Raw genomic sequence first — 17,379 nt, 5'->3', positions numbered from 1 at the left:
TTATATTTAGGTAATTTCTTATATTATATATATATATTGAGCTTTATTGTAATAAATGCATTCTGTCACATAAATTGGAAGGGAAGAAAATTACAGTTTATATTAAAAAAAATAACATTTTCATTACATTCATTTCAATCTTCTCCAGTAGTATTTATAATTTTCTAAGTATTCAGTATTTTTTTAAGTATAAATCGGCTGGTCACATGGTACGTGTTTCTTTTTACAGCACAGATTGGGGGTTGCCCAATCACAGTCGTCTCTGATCATTGGCTAGACTAGAGACGCTTTTTTAATCATTATAGTGAGAAAGTTCCGAGAGTTTCCATTTTTACGACAGCGTCTAACCCATACAATTATTGGTTTTAATCGGTTATGGTTTATAACGCGCATGCATGTTCAAAAAGACAAAACAGTCCCGAATATGGCGTGGAGCATTCGGGGTTTGAGCCGATGAGCGCCCTCTGGTGGAATTTATAAGGATTGTTTGTGTGAGAGTTCCGATGTTTTCCTCTAGTTACGTGATGTAAGGAAGTACAGGACGAATAGTAAAAAAAATATATATATGCCTGTGAGTTTGATGTAATGACAAAAAATGGTTTCACGTTATTTTTATTTCTATCGGCCGTCGCCATCGCTACATTTAGGGACGAACAAGAATTCTGTGAGATTGAAAGTGAGTTCGATAAGAGTCACTTTTATAGCAATGTGAAACAAGGTGGAGAAATACCACTGGCATTATCACATAAACTACTAGGTAAGATACAGATACGAGTGCCAACATGCTATTTTACACGTTGACTATGTTTTAATCACTTCCTGTGTGTTTTACAGATGCTCTCCCTCTTGATGAGGTTGATGGTAATTGTATTCGTACTGTGAAGAGATGTGTGTTTTCTGAGTCTCAGCCCTCTCCTCTGAAAGAGCCCCTGACACTGGCTGCTGTGTCACAGGTCAATAAACCCATCCACTCATCAAAACTTGTGCTTCTCTGCAGTAAAACCGTGATAGTGTTGCAGTAACTGTGTATTTATGTAATTTAAGAAACAGAAAAATACAAGTGGACCAAACACATACAATAGAAACACTTTATCATAAATTAATTATGTCACAAACATTTAATTTATTGTATTGAGTTAATTAATTCAGTTCATTCATTTTTTTTCCCCGTCTTGTCAGTTATACTTTTATTAATGTATTCAGTCATAAAGCATTTAATCAGCTAATGAACTCGTGGGCCACTTGGATCCTTTACAGAACCGCCAGTGGTCTGAGGATCACAGTCTGAGAAAACTGCTTTAAAACAAAACTGCACCATGGTACCACCACAGTACTTTTTTTGTAAATGTTGTTTCTGCATATATTCAGGCTCTTTTGTGTATTTCAGGATGTGTTGAGGAATATTTTGGATCTGAATGAGTCTGTGATTCAGAATGAAGAGTTTGTCCGTTGTGTCAGTGGTGGGAAACTGTTTCCTGGCTCTGTTCCACTGGCACACAGATACGGCGGCCATCAGGTAAAACTGACCGTCATTTCAAACCCGACAGCGATGGCATAAGACAACAGAGCAAACATGTCAAACATGTGTTATTATTATTATAGTTTGGTTATTGGGCCGGACAGCTGGGGGATGGAAGAGCACATTTTCTGGGTGAATACACAAACAGGTGAAAAAATCATCCTTTTCCATCAGCGTTCAACAGAAATCATCAGTTGTTATTGTCATATGTGACTTTTCTGTTGTAATGCATGTCAACTTTCCCATAATGTTGTTTAAGATTAAAGAATGGAAAATGTGTTCTATACTTCTTGGTTTTTCAGCAAATAGACGATTCTGTCATTTTTTTTAATCGAATGTTCACTTAATGCTTAAACGTGTCTGAACAATGACATCTCTCAGTTTAGAACTGTGACAAGTGTTAACCGTTAGATAGTGTATTAGAGCGTTACACAATCTCTTTTTTATCCAGAAAAGGTGAAAGATGGGAACTCCAGTTGAAAGGCTCAGGAAAGACACCATACTCAAGGTGAATATCAGTTCCTGCTGCTCAATATTTCTTACATGCTTTTTAAGTAATTCTGAGATATATTTAGCTGTAAATGATCTTACATTATGACTCGTAGTGTGTGTGTCTCCGTCTGGCAGTAGTGTAACCGTTCTGCTGTACATGATGTTTTGTGTGCAGGTCTGGTGATGGACGGGCTGTGATTCGCTCCTCTGTGAGGGAGTTCCTGTGCAGTGAAGCCATGCACTTTCTGGGAGTTCCTACCAGCAGAGCCCTCAGGTACATATGGACATGCACAAGAAGAGTAATATATGTATTTATCACATTCAAATGTTTGGTGTTGAATATTATTTTTATTTCTACTTTTGCCATTTTTATGCCTCAGTCTGGTTGTGAGTCAGGAACCTGTTTGGAGGGATCCGTTTTATAACGGCAGTGTCATAAAAGAAAGAGGTAAAATACGATCAGATTTGGAAAAATAGAGTAACTAAGTTCTTTATCGGTCCTCATCTTTATGTGATTGTTCTCTGTATCCATCAGGAGCGGTTGTTCTGCGTCTGGCCAAGTCCTGGTTTCGTATCGGTTCACTGGAGATATTAACCAGAACTGGAGAGTTAGATGTCCTACGGTATATTAACTTTAACTTGGGAGGGTAATATTTTTTTTCTCACTCTTACTTGCTTTTTAATTTAATTTTAATTTTAATTTTCAGGACATTGTTGGATTTTGTAATTAAAGAGCATTTTAAATCTATAGCAACAAATGACCCTGACAAGTATGTGGTGAGTATCTGTCTCTCTGCTGTTTAGTTATACAGTAAGATTATTTTATATTGTCTGACCAGTCTCACTATATTTGAATGGTTTTCATGTTGTGTGAAGGTGTTTTTCTCTAGAGTGGTGAATGAAACGGCACATTTAATCGCCCACTGGATGTCGGTTGGTTTTGCTCATGGTTAGTTTACTCTGCTTTACTTTAGTTATTATCACATATATTTATCATTATAGATTGAGCTTCTTATGCAAAATGCACAACAACATGATCTGCATCTTCACACAGGAGTCTGCAACACGGATAACTTCAGTCTGCTTTCTATCACTTTTGATTATGGCCCATTTGGATTTATGGAATCATATGACCCAAGTATGTTTCTTTGTCTAACTTACATTTTCATTATATTAGCAATCATCTTCCTATATGTTTAGTTTTTAAGCTTTTTGTCATATAACATCACACACACACACACACACACACACACACACACACACACACACACACACACACACACACACACACACACACACACACACACACTGTACCCTACCCCTAAACCTATCCATCTTTTTAAGCCATTTGGTTTATGAGGATACAGGAAGTTGTGTAAGTTGTAATGCCATTATACACATTTGTGTCCTCATAAACAATATACGAGAACACATACACACACGCCTACATACATATACAATACTGCAAATGTGGAGGGAAATTATATGAATAGTAGCTACTTTAGATCTACTATAAATTTTGTAAATACTTACAGTTTATATACATTGGTTGAGGGGCATGATTAATTGCATACTATTTTAATCCATTACTTGTTTTATTTTACTTTATTATATTCTAAGTTAAAGTGAAACAGACAGCCATAATAATAACATATAATAATTGTATTGTTAAATGGGTGTTATTGCTACTGCATTGTTTCCTCTGTATAGATTTAGTCCCCAACACGTCTGATGACGAGGGCCGGTACAGTATAGGAGCGCAGGCTAATGTCGGCCTGTTCAATCTACAGAAACTTCTAGAAGCTCTGAAACCACTGCTGACCTCAGATCAGCTTTCACAGTAAGATATCGTTTTATATTTCTTGTTGTTAATGGGAATAAAACGGTAATGAAAACGGTTAATGGGTGATTCGTGTCAATTTATTTACTTCAGATCTCAGCAAATATTGAGAGAGTATCCACGAATCTACCATCAAAGGTGAGCAAGACATTAGACAATATACACTGTGTTCATCTGAGTCGTTCCTGATCTCATTTTACTGTTTCTGTTATAGATTTCATGAGCTGTTCAAAGCAAAGTTGGGCTTTCTGGGAAATGAAGAAAAGGATTCATATGTGATTGCATTTCTTCTAAAGGTAAATATTAGCTGAATTGTTTTTTTCTCTCTAATTGTACTTTAATTAATTCATGTAATAAAGTTCTTTGGCCATTCTCAAGAAATTTTGTCATTTGTGACAGAACATGTTATTTATTTTATTATTTAAAAAAAGTAAGGAGTCAGTAAGCTGTTATAGAAAGACACACACACACACACACACACACACACACACACACACACACACACACACACACACACATATATACACACTTTAATTATAAAATTATTTAATTATATGTTTTTTATTTATTTATTATATATTTAATGGCCAAACTGTCAAAACTAGTTGAGTTCAGTATGGAGTTAAATCAGTAGTAGATCACACAAATGGCAGCATTTCTGAGAATGACCCATATAATGTTGTCTGTTGTGTGATGTGTTGAGCTAATGGAGGACACTGGAGCAGACTTCACTATGACTTTCAGACAGCTGAGTGAAGTGACCCTGTCCCAGCTTCAGAAGGGATCCTTTGCTCCGGTACGTTTCCTCTCCATTCACTCCCACAGCGGCTGCAATCTCCATAATCATGATTTGAGTCCATTAACTGTGACTGTGTCTCTCTTGACAGTCATTGTGGGCTCTTTCAGACCTCTCATCACACCAGCATTTCAGAGACTGGGTTCAGCTGTATTTACAGCGTCTGTCAAGGTAATGTTGCTGTAATGTAAACTCAAACTCTTTAGAGGATTAAAAATGAACATCACTGTGTTTTAATCTTCTTTACAGGCTAATAAGTGACTCAGATGCAGCACGGCAGCACAGAATGCAAGGTATGTTTTTGTATATGTTATATGATGCAATGTTATATATTATGTGTGTATATATTGTAACAGACTACCGTTGACATGTTCAGGATTGGTGAGATTTGTTTTTGAAAGAAGTTTCTTATGCTCACCAAGGCTGCATTTATTTAATAAAAAATACCATAAAAACCGTAATTTTGTATTACTACAAGATATTCTTATACTATGAGATATTATTACAATATAAAATAAATTATTCTATTTGAATATACAGTATTTGTGTAATTAATATATTTGTTCAGTTGAATGTAATTTATTCCTGTGGTCATTTCTCCAGTCTTCAGTGTCACATGATCCTTCAGAAATCTTTATAATATGCTGATTTGCTGCTCAAGAAACATTTGAAAACAGTTGAGCTGCTTAATATTTTTGTGGAAACCCTGATACATGTTTTGATTAATATAAAGTTCACAAGAACAGCGTTTATTTGAAATAGAAATCTTTTGTAATATTTGAAATGTCTGTATTGTCCCTTATAATGCATCCTTGCTGAATAATATTATCAATTTCTTTTTAAAGCCTTACTGACTGTACATTTTTAAACGGTAGTGTATGTTTTTTTAACAATGTGTTATGTTGTATTTAATGTTATGTGTAATTTTTCTATTGTTCAGGAGTAAACCCACGGTATGTGTTGAGGAACTGGATGGCTGAATCTGCTATCAGAAAAGCAGAGAAAAATGACTTTTCAGAGGTATTATTACATGTGATGTCAAACTAATATGCTGTCATGATCATGCTTATCATATATCTTTGAGTATTTGCTTTAATATTTTACTGTGGAATGAAGACTTGACAATTATACATGCAATGTAACATCTTCAGACAGACCATTATGGCTTGTCTTTTTCTTAGGTGACAGTATTTTTGATGTATTTCTAGGTGGCACTGTTGCAGAAGACTTTAATTGAGCCGTTTATGGAGCAGGAAGAGGCCGAGAGAGCCGGATATGGCAGTAAACCTCCATCCTGGGCTCAGCAGCTGAGGGTCAGCTGTTCTTCCTAACTCAGGGTCGAATGAAAATCACAAATTTCAGCATCACTTGAACCAAAAATATAGTTTATGACATTGTAATCACACTTCCTAATGGATGATCTGATTGGAGGACGTATAGTTCAACGCTACACTCTAAAAAATGCTGGGTTGTTTCAACCCAATTTTGGGTCAAATATGGACAAGCCCAGCCGTTGGGTTAAATTTTTTAATTAAATGTTTAACCCAATATTTGGGTTTGTCCATATTTTACCCAAAATAGGGTTGAAACAACCCAGCATTTTTTAGAGTGTATATATGTACATATATGCACGTTATATATGAACAATGGACATGGATGTCTTTTGTAAAATTGTTGTTTCTGCATTTCTACAAAAGTGCAAAAAACTTGCATCATGCATCTCGTTTACTCCTGTTTAACAATTAGGCATGCCAAAATCTGTTTAACAGTTAACTTTGCAAAACCTTATTTATTATGACATTCCATTAGCAATGATGATATAGGATATTTGTAATACATATAATCTGATTATGTGCGTAAGTACAAAGCATTTACATATTTTAGTCTGGTGGTGTAATACAAGCATATTGAACATCAAAAGAATTAAAGATGTGTGTCAATGTCACGCCAAGAACTTGTTTGGCGGTCAGTTCCTCAGTCCAACTACAAAAACACATCAATTATCTCTATCTGTCTTCAAGATCATTGTTGACTACGCTTTTTCAGCATCGCTGTCATCAGTTCTGACATGAGTTCGCCACCTGGGGGCGCTGTTTGTTGAGGTGTAGTTCTCTTTGGTGGAGCTGGAGGCATTTTTCTGACGGAGCCGGATGGGTGGGCAGCCGGTGCAGGAGCTGGTGGTGGAGGCGGGGGTGGAGGAGGTGGTGGAGCTCCACCTGCAGATACAAAGTTTTGGGGACCAGGAGGAGGAGGGGGTGGAAGGGAGGTAATGGGGTCTGGAGGCGGTGGGGGGAGCGAGTCTCCCCCGTAAGGTGCAAAACTAGGAGGCGGTGGAGGAAGAAAGTCAGGGGGCAGCTCGGCATCTTCTGGAGGAGGTGGTGGCAGGTCATCCATGGGTGGAGGTGGGAAGGAGGATTGTGGGAATCGAGGTGGAGGAGGAAACTTGTTGACTTTGGCTGTGCTGGCAGGAGGAGCGGGGGGAGGAGGAGGCAACATGGGGTCGGGTGGTGGAGGAGGCAGGGTTTCCATTGAAGGCGGAGGTGGTGGGAAAGATGTTTGGTTGCCAGGACCCTGAATTATGAAATTACAAGGGGATTAAAACAACTCTAAATGACGGTTCATTACCCTTTGTGAAAAAGTAGTGTGCTTAATTGTCCTGCTCTTGAAGTATACTTTATATCTTTAAAGTATATTTAAAAATATTTTTCAGATAATATGTTAATTAAATAAAAGGCCTCTATATGTGTATTTAAAGACAATGCACTTTCATCACTGTTTCTTAAAGGGGGGGTACAATGGTGTTTCATATATTCAGAGTTGTTTACAGTGTTAAAGAGATGGATTCTCATGCTAATAATGGCCAAAGTTTGAAAAGTTATTTTGAACGAATAACAGAGAATTTCTGTGCTGAAAATCATACTTCCGGATTGCAACACGTTTCGGCTGGTTTTTTTCTATCGTAGATCTAATGACGTAGACCAGAGTGGAACTCCTTATATGAGCATTGCTCTCGGAAAAGCGCGTTCACGCACACGTCGACCAGAGGAGAGAAAGACCGCGCTCATCGACGCGTTACTACCGGAAATCATCATCTGCAGCGCTAAATAGGAATGGTTGATGTCAAGAATGTCTCCAAAAAAGTGTGTTTTGGGATGTGAGGGAAAGTTTACCTTGTTCAGCTTCCCAAAGAACCCAGTGTTACTGCTGGCTCAAGCTGCTCCCGCTTGACTCTATAGCTCCGCCCACGCCCAGAATCAAGGACCTCGGCTTTTCCGGATAGAATCGGAAAGCTGTATTTTTATTTTATAAATATGATGAAACTAAAGACTTTTTGGAGATATGAAGGACGCACTATTACTCTATAGGTACTCAAGATTAACATGAGATTGACTGAAACTAAGTATTTTACCCCCCCTTTAAAGGCAGGGTAGGCAGGATTTGTCTAAAAAACTTTTTCCCAAATTTGTTTAAACTGTCTTTATATACCAATACATAATTCAAATGTAAGTACTCTGAAAAAGAGAGTATAAAAATCATAGACAGTATATAAGATGGACACAGCGACCCCATAGATTTCAACGGAGAAAAGTGAAGCCCATTTGAAGCACTCACTTCCTGATCGCCAGGCGAAATGCGCTGACTCAAACTGAGCTTGACGACGTAGATGTGACGTGAGCAACCTGTAGGTCTTCTAGTAGCTGTGCCGAGGGAAATCTGAATCATTCCCTTCCGAATCTCGCAGAGACGGAGAGCGTGATTATTAGTTGTCAATGAGCTAGCAGCATGAGCAACTTTATGAATCTCTATGGGCTTCTCCCTTGACTTTATGCCTGCACGTCCTCCCGATTGCTTGCGAGCTTCTCCGCCGGTCTATACGGTAATTTCTCTACAGTGCGACAGAGAGTCGCATGGGTATGACGCAATCGTTAGCCTATTTTTTACAAAAACGGCTTCTACGAAGTCATAACGTAAGATACAAAGTAATGGAGCCCTTTATACATTGTCGTGTTTCTTTAGAAATAAATAATGGACAAATGGAGTCTTTGGACGCTTCAGATGTAAAGTTATTCGCTGTCAAAGTGACGCAAAAATGAATGGGAGTCAATGGAATGCTAACAGCAGGTGAAGTTCTGCTACAATGGCGGCTCCCGCGGAGGCTTCAGTTTCCGGCGGATGGATTACCCCCTTGATAAAAATCGAGTGTCTGTAGTCCTCTCAGGGCTGCAATAAACACAGCTACTTATTCCATTCACTCCCACCCCCTCCCTTCTGGGCTCCTTCCAAAGCCACGCCCCCAAAACACATGAACGCGCGATGGCGACCGCTCAGCTGGAGGAGGACGCGTTTACCAGCGCGGAGCGGAGAGGAGCGCAGCAGTGCATAGTGACATCATGTCAGAATCACATGTAATAAAATACCTAACTTTATCATTATGAATATAAACAACTAACATGGCTGTTAGTACTCACTATCAAGCTAGCATATCGATACTGGTAAAGTTTAAAGTATATTGAGTTTGATTCGGTAACGAGCTAGTTACATAAGGCAAAGCTAAAAACAGGTTGCATTGATACACGTTTTCCCATTACCATCAGTTACACTGTGATGAAGGTGAATTTCGTGTAAGATTCATAACATATACGGTGTTTTGCATGTAAGAGCTTCCACGATGAAAGCACTGTTGACTCTGATGAGGACACTCCGGAGACAAGCATCGTCGGCTCAGGGACAGGTCCTTCCTTTCCTTGTTTTTGCCTTCGCTGACTGTATATGCAGGTACTGGGAATTTCGACTGCTCTTTCTCTGCCATAATTGTGATTCTTCTTAGCTTCCGTGCCTCTTCCCCTCCTCGAGTCAAACGGGTGCGCGCATGTGGGCAGCTCCTGCAGCAGCAGGGGTGGTAGCCATGGTAGCGAGGGAGAGTGACAGTCGACCATTAATGAGGTAGAATAACTTTTTAAAAAATTATACAAATTTTTTTGACAAAGTAGACAGCTCACAATAGGACCCAACACAATACAGCTACAATTTACAGTAAATATTTGCATTGTAAACTATAATTTATAATTTGCCAACTTAGTGTCTATACAATCATTATCTATTTTGGTTTTTGGTGTGTGGCCTGGTTTCTGCTCACCTTTGCAATACGTATCCCAGTCACCCACAGAGTCATGGTCACCTCATCATCACAACACAGATACTTGATGTATTGGGATTCTTTTTGAATTTGAGGATGCTGAAAGCAGATCACAGTGACCATATGAACATGACATAAACCTGAGAAGGCCAAGATAATAACGCTTCATTCAGTCGTATCCCCTATTGTTTATCCTGTCATTTCTCATAGATTTGTGGAACCATTCATTTTTCAGGGGTTGAATCTTTAATCAATGTTTTTTTTTCAACAAAAGGGTTGGATAACAACTTACTAGGGTATTCAATATTAGTTCGTGCTTTTGCTAATATTAGTTTTTCTCCAAATGGACAGTTGGTGATATTAACATTGTTTTGATTACATATTCTATTGAGCTGCAGTTGCATAGCAGAGACAGTGGATGGCACACTAATATCACAATTTGATTGCCAATGCCCCTCATGCCAGACTTTAGGATTAGCCCTAAATATTGCTAAAATGAACCACAAAAAGCTTGTGCTTTATCATTTTGAATTATTGCATACATGAAAAGAATGCATGTCCCTTTTCTGTTGGAGTCAGGGTTTAATTGTGCATGTATTTCATTTATTGCGTTTCATTTTCAAATTGCTTGACAAACATAAAACACAGCCCACCCTAACCTAAACATACATTGTATTTTTTTTCCTACTATGGCAGTCAATGGTAACAGTTCACTTTTTGGTTACTGACATTCTTCAAAATATCTTCCTTTGTGTTCAGCAGAAGAAAGCAATTCATACAGGTTTGAAACAACTTGAGGGTGAGTATATGATGCCATAATTTTCATTTTAAAGTGAACTATCCCTTTACGACTTGCTGTAACCGTAAACTGCCATATAAAATTATAATTTCATTATTTCCAATATTTAATATTTCTATATTCAAAATGTTATATTTAAAACATTAATTTCATAACATTATTATTGCAGTTGTAATTTCAGTGCAAATTTACATTCATGAAAAAAAAAAGCACGTGTTGTGATAATTTGTTGTTGGACTTTGGATAGTTTCTAAATCCCATAGAATGGACTGTGTTGTGTCTGTCTCTCAGCCTAATAGCCTAATATCGATATGGTTTAATCATTTGAAAATGATATGTTGAGTCTGAACATTACACTTCTATAGGCCTGTGCTAAGACCTGATTGACTGCATTGAAGTCCACATATAAAAACTCTAAATTATATCAGATTAAGTGACAAACCTTTTCAGTTTTCTTTTTCCTATGAGGGTCTAAAGTCCTGAGATACTCCCTCAACTCCCTCTGAACAGACTAGACCATTTTTCTCATTAAAATATAATCAGGTATATCTCTTAAAAATAACAGATTGTTGGAGCCATTCTGTATTGTAATGGGTTGGAGCTGTGTTCTGCCACAAGTCTACTTAAGACAGGGGTTAATTAGTGCAGGTGTGGCGCACAGCGAGGTTCATGGTTTTTGACCGTGAGGCACGGCGTGTAATTATGGAGACTGACTTGAGTTAAGTTTATGTTTGAAGAAAGGTTTCATTTTTCGTTATGTTAATAAATGGATTGGTATATCCGACTTTAATTTCAGATTTTTGAAAGTTTATTATTTGTACCGTATTTTATTACTTTAAGCCACAAGGAAACAGCACGCCCGAAACACGCGTGCAAAACAACTTAAATGTGCGCCAACAAATAGTCAAAAAACCCCTCTGTATGAGGAAAAGACTGATCAAGTTTAAACGACACGGTCCTTGTGCTGTCTGTGCACCTTGTGTTCGACGGTCATCGGCTGAATGGAAACGCTGGCGCATTGGACAGCGAGGCGGCCAGGAAGCGGTGACGGACGAGCGGAGATCGGTGACGGACGAGCGGAGATCGGTGACGGACGAGCGGAGATCGGTGACGGACGAGCGGAGATCGGTGACGGACAGCGGTGGTGATCGGTAGCGGCAGGCGTCGGAGTAAAACGCTTTGGGCTTCAGTGGATAGTGAAACGGTTCGGACTCGGTGAGGACGGACGCCAAAGACGACTGAGGTTGATGAGCGCCCTCACATTGGACAGTGAGGATTGGACACTTCGATGCACGTCACCAGGAGGAAAGTTCTTTTGGACCTGAAACGAGTAAAACGAGGTAGCGGCAGTTAACACACACACGCACACACATAAGAAGATGTACGAGTTTTAAGAGCTGCAGTTATCAAAGTGTAAACAGCAAGAGTGACAACAAGAGAATACAATACATTGACATTTGGTTTAAAGTAAACGAGGACTTGAAATAAGAGACATTTGGGTCAAAGGGTTACCATAAGAAAGTGTATGTGTTTATGCTTTATTTCTGATTTCTCGTTTTATGATATTTAAATGAAATGTGGTTTTCTTGGGGGTAGTCTGTTGAAAAAAAAAAAAGTTAAAATGGATGAAAGTCATCAAGGTATTGAGGTAACTCAGGTGGTGTCAGCTGATTCTCAAAATGTTATTGAAGAAGAAGCCTCTGTGAAAAAAAGGTCTATAAAACTTACAACAAAAGCACTGCTTTCTAAAATAAGTGACTTAGAGACACTAAGAAAATCAAAATTAAGTAAAGCTGCCAACATCAAACAAACTGTTCAAGGTTTATTATGCGAGTCTGGGTATGAAGTTGAAATAAAAAGTAGCTTCAGCAAATATCAAGCTCTGATTAACGACGCAAAGGTTGCACATAACAATCTGCTTGAGTTGCTACCCGTGGATGAAAAAGAAAAGCATGAAACCTGGTTCAAAGCAAAGCTTTTAAGTGTGAACGAATTTTGCCAGTGTGTGGAAAATCATTTTAAGAGTACAAATGGTACTATTGAAGATGTTCACCTTGAGGATGATATAAGGCCAACGGACAGTGTATCAAATGTTGGAGCAGGCGCTAAAAGCAGCACCAGTGAAAGATCAAGTCGATCAAGCAAAGCTGCATTTGAAGTTGCACATGCTCAAGCAGAAGCCAAAAAAGCTGCACTCCTGGCACGTGCATCAGCGCTAAAAAAGAAACATGAATTGGAAAAGGAGGCGGAATCAATACGCAAAAGAATGGAACAAGTGGAAATGGATGCTGAGATTGAAGCCTCAGATGCAGAGTTGGCAGTACTGGAAGCATTTTCAGATCAGGATAAAATGGGATCTTATGTTGAGAAGCAAAAATCAAAAGAAAGACCTGACATTCCTGATACAAAGTTTGAAAAATCTACCAGATTGATGAGAAATAAGGGCGTACCCATTGCAGTAGCCAGATCCACTAGAAATGTTGCACATGCAGTTGATGACAATTCTACACGTCAGATTCTGCAAAGGCAAAATGAAATATCCGAACTGCTCATACAACAACACAAAGCAAGCCAACTGCCACCAAGACAAATGCCTGTTTTTGAAGGTGATCCATTGAAGTTCAAAATGTTCATGCAAGCTTTTAGGCACTGTGTGGAGGAGAAAGCTGCATCTAAGGGTGATTGCATGTATTTTTTGGAAAGGTACACCAGAGGGCGCCCACACGACCTTGTACAAAGCTGTTTACATATGAGTGCGGAGAGAGGCTTTGAAACAGCTAAAGCTCTTCTACAGGAACACTTCGGTAATGAAACAAAGATCACAACAGCATATATGGAAAAGGTTCTCAACTGGCCTGTGGTGAGGGCTGAAAGTGTTTCGTTACTACAGGACTATGCATTATTTTTACGTGGATGCAGTAATGCAATGTCGGATTTAGAGGACATGAAAGAGCTGGACATGTCTGCCAACCTCAAAATTATTGTTTCGAAACTTCCTTTTAAATTGAGGGGAAAATTTAGAAGTTCTGCATGTGATATTCGGGAGAGACACAACCGCAGACCTAACTTTAATGATGTTGTACACTTTGTGGAATATCAAGTCAAAATCTTGTCTGATCCTATTTTTGGTGATATTCAAACTACTGAAAGAGAAAAGCAGGTTAAAAGGGATGTGTATACAGCAAAGCCTAAGTTGAAGCGAGACAACTTTGCTACAAACGTCTGCGCTGTTAGCAAAGTACAACACAAGGACACACAAGAAGGTAAGCAGAGGGACAGCAACATCAGCATCAATTGTTTATTCTGTTTACAAGATCACAGTCTGGATGAATGTCAACTATTTGCCAAGAACAAACATCGTGAAAAGATAAACTTCTTAAAGGAAAAAGGAGTGTGCTTTGGGTGTCTCAACACTGGGCATTTGAGCAAAAATTGCGATAAGCGTAAAATCTGTAAAAAATGCAAACAGAGCCATCCAACAGCTTTACACATTCACGTCAAACAAGTGGACAAATCAGTGAACAGCAGCGGCATCTACCCCAATGAACCTAAACCAGCTGTAAACCATACGCTTATGTCAGCTCAGACATTTGGGAGCCAGACCGGGGCCGGTAGCAATGGAATGCTCTCCATCTTGCCAGTTCAGGTAAAAGCACAAAAAGGCAACAAGGTGATTCAGACATATGCCTTTCTTGATAATGGCTCAACATCCACCTTCTGTTCTGAAGCTCTTATGCGTAGGCTTAATCTCACTGGGACAAAGTCAAAAATATGTTTGCTAACAATGAGCCCAAAAACATCAGTGTCAACATACATTGTGAATGGACTCGAAATAGCTAGCCTTAATGGAACAAGGTACTACAAGCTTCCAAATGTTTACACACAGAAAACGATGCCCGTAAATACAGCAAATATTGTAAAACAAGAGGACCTTACACAGTGGCCTTACCTTGAGCACATTGAAATCCCTGAAATTGATGCTAACGTGGAGTTATTAATAGGTACTAATGCTTCAATGTTGCTGGAACCATGGGAAATTGTGAATAGCCAAGGTGAGGGTCCTTTTGCTGTTAAAACCCTATTAGGGTGGGTGGTCAATGGATTAGGAAAGAATTGCAAAGACAACATAAATGACAATGGCTGTCATAGTGTTGCTGTAAACAGATTATCTGTGGAATCACTTCAGCTGCTATTGGAGAAGCAGTACCAAAGTGACTTCTATGAAAAAGTCGCTGACGACAAAGAAGAAATGTCAAGGCAGGAGGCAAGATTCATTGAAATAATGGATCAATCTGTAAAATTAAAGGACGGACATTACAGTTTAAAGCTGCCATTTAAAGCCCAGGAGGTAACACTGCCAAACAATCGTTGTATTGCTCAACAGCGCCTCATTGGACTAAGAAGAAAAATGGAAAGAAATGTGAAGTTCCACCAAGAATACGCAAGCTTTCTTGAGAATGTCATCAGCAGTGGCTATGCAGAAATAGTACCACAGGATGAATTGCGTTCTGGAGAAGATAACCTGTTCTATATTCCTCATCATGGAGTGTATCACCCACGCAAAGGCAAGTTGCGAGTTGTCTTCGACTGTGGAGCTAAGTTTAAAGGAACTTCTTTGAATGAACAGCTTCTGCAGGGTCCGAACCTCACAAGTTCATTAATAGGAGTGTTTCTACGATTCAGACAAGAACCAGTTGCTTTTATGTCTGATGTGAAGTCTATGTTCTATCAAGTCAAAGTGGCTGAGGAGGACAAAGACTTTCTAAGGTTCCTGTGGTGGCCTAATGGAGATCTGTGTAAGCAAGTTGAAGAGTACAGAATGACTGTACATCTCTTTGGGGCAGTGTCGTCGCCTAGTTGTGCATGTTATGCTTTAAGGAAGACTGCAGATGACAATCGAAACAGGTTTTCGGACGAAGTGGTTGACACGGTACATAGAAATTTCTACGTGGACGACTGTCTGAAAAGCTCACCATCTGTGCAGAAAGCGGTACACCTTGTCCATGACCTGGCTGACCTTTGCCAGAAAGGAGGCTTTCATCTTACACAATGGATCAGTAACAGCCGCAAAGTCCTTCAAACAATTCCTGAGAAAGAACACTCTAAAAGTGTGAGTGAACTCAATTTAGACATAGACCAACTCCCGGTGGAAAGGGCACTGGGGCTACATTGGTGTATGGAAAATGACAAATTTAACTTTCGTATGAACTGCAAAGAACGTATGCAAACAAGACGAGGGATTCTATCAGTCATTAGTTCAGTGTACGATCCCTTAGGGTACCTTGCGCCAGTCCTTCTTCCAGCCAAGCACATTTTACAAGAGTTGTGCAGAAGGAACTATGGCTGGGATGAAGAAATTCCACAAGCCTTAAAGCAACAATGGATAAATTGGTTGATTGACCTAAAAGATATCTCAGAGTTCAGAGTGAGTAGGTGCTTGAAACCACACGACTTTGGAACACCAGTCCATGCCCAGTTGCACCACTTTGCTGATGCCAGCGAAAGAGGATATGGGGCGGTAACATACCTGAGGCTACAGAACAAAGTAGGTCATGTACATGTTTCCTTTCTTCTTGGAAAGGCCAGAGTAGCACCTCTTAAACCCGTAACCATCCCTCGTTTGGAACTCACTGCTGCTGTTTTGGCTGTTCGGGTGGACAAGATGGTAAAATCAGAGTTACAGCTTTCTTTGCCAGGATCCTGTTTCTGGACTGATAGTAGTACAGTGTTGAAGTACATCAGCAACGAAAACAAAAGATTTCGAACATTTGTGGCCAACAGAATAGCCATCATTAGGGAAGCTTCAGACCCAGTACAGTGGCGGTATGTTCACACAAAACAAAATCCTGCAGATGACGCATCTAGAGGACTGACAGTCCATAAGCTTCTGAACAGCAAAACGTGGCTGTCAGGTCCAGAATTTCTGTGGAAAGCAAGTGAAACGTGGTTACAGTATGAAGTAGAGTCCACAATGGAAGAGGATGATCCAGAGGTCAAACTGGAGATCTCTACAAACACAATAACTATACAAGAGAATAATGCAACCAATCAGCTTATCACATATTTTTCTGACTGGAAAAGGTTGAAGGTTGCAGTGGCATGGTTACTCAAGGTCAGGAAGATTCTATTGGAGTTGAGTCAAAGAAGGAAGCAACTTGTGAAGGGTGAAATGGCTGATGTTTGTGTTGACAAGAAAATGTTGGAAGCCAGAAAGTCGTTGGAACGAGACCGTGTATCAACTGAGGATCTATTAGCAGCAGAAAACGCTATCCTTCAGTTCTGTCAGAGAGAAAGATTTGACAAAGAGATTTGTGCACTAATGACAAAAAAACCTGTAAAAAGGTGTAGCCCTATCTACAAGCTGAATCCTGTTCTAGAGGGTGGACTGTTAAGAGTAGGTGGAAGATTGTCCAGGACTGCAATGCCCGAAGAGAGCAAACACCCAGTCATCCTGTGTAAAGATCAGTATATCTCCATGTTAATTCTTAAAAATGTTCATGAACAGACGAGGCATGGTGGGAGAAATTACATCCTCTCCAAAGCCAGAGAAAAGTTCTGGATAACTCATGCCAATGCAGCGGCAAGGAAAATCTTGTCAAATTGTGCTTTTTGCAAACGTCACAAAGGAAAAATGTGTGATCAAAAAATGGCTGATCTCCCCAAAGAAAGGATTACTCCAGACTTACCTCCATTTACTAACGTAGGAGTGGACTATTTTGGGCCCATTGAGGTAAAACAAGGACGTTCCTATGTGAAACGTTATGGGGTTATCTTTACATGCATGGCCAGCAGAGCA

At 39.4% G+C, this 17,379-nt stretch overlaps 1 protein-coding gene across 3 annotated transcripts in view; it reads left to right on the top strand.

Annotated features, from left to right (window-relative positions):
* The first annotated feature begins 452 nt into the window (after nt 1-452).
* The window catches only part of LOC306992617 (protein adenylyltransferase SelO-like), a 58,794-nt gene continuing 41,867 nt past the window's right edge, over nt 453-17,379 (top strand). The window contains exons 1-20 of one of the 3 annotated variants that reach the window (XR_013796316.1): nt 506-757; nt 835-953; nt 1,388-1,516; nt 1,603-1,667; nt 1,971-2,027; nt 2,187-2,285; nt 2,392-2,459; nt 2,547-2,634; nt 2,719-2,788; nt 2,888-2,960; nt 3,066-3,149; nt 3,722-3,851; nt 3,945-3,989; nt 4,066-4,147; nt 4,555-4,647; nt 4,739-4,818; nt 4,897-4,940; nt 5,588-5,667; nt 5,856-6,093; nt 6,255-7,022. Coding sequence is in view for 2 of the 3 variants with exons in the window: in XM_079601737.1 (XP_079457863.1) it covers nt 586-757; nt 835-953; nt 1,388-1,516; nt 1,603-1,667; nt 1,971-2,027; nt 2,187-2,285; nt 2,392-2,459; nt 2,547-2,634; nt 2,719-2,788; nt 2,888-2,960; nt 3,066-3,149; nt 3,722-3,851; nt 3,945-3,989; nt 4,066-4,147; nt 4,555-4,647; nt 4,739-4,818; nt 4,897-4,940; nt 5,588-5,667; nt 5,856-5,978 (1,701 nt within the window). In the remaining variant the exon portion in view is untranslated. Of the gene's footprint in view, nt 758-834; nt 954-1,387; nt 1,517-1,602; nt 1,668-1,970; nt 2,028-2,186; nt 2,286-2,391; nt 2,460-2,546; nt 2,635-2,718; nt 2,789-2,887; nt 2,961-3,065; nt 3,150-3,721; nt 3,852-3,944; nt 3,990-4,065; nt 4,148-4,554; nt 4,648-4,738; nt 4,819-4,896; nt 4,941-5,587; nt 5,668-5,855; nt 7,023-17,379 lie in introns of those variants that run through there. The other 2 variants (XM_079601737.1, XM_079601738.1) reach the window with 2 other exon arrangements.

This window comes from Phoxinus phoxinus (assembly GCF_949152265.1).
Source record: "Phoxinus phoxinus genome assembly, chromosome: 24".
In the NCBI taxonomy this organism is placed as follows: Eukaryota; Metazoa; Chordata; class Actinopteri; order Cypriniformes; family Leuciscidae; genus Phoxinus; species Phoxinus phoxinus.
The sequence above is the reverse complement of the archived record's forward strand: the minus strand, read 5'-3'. Positions and strand labels throughout refer to the sequence as shown.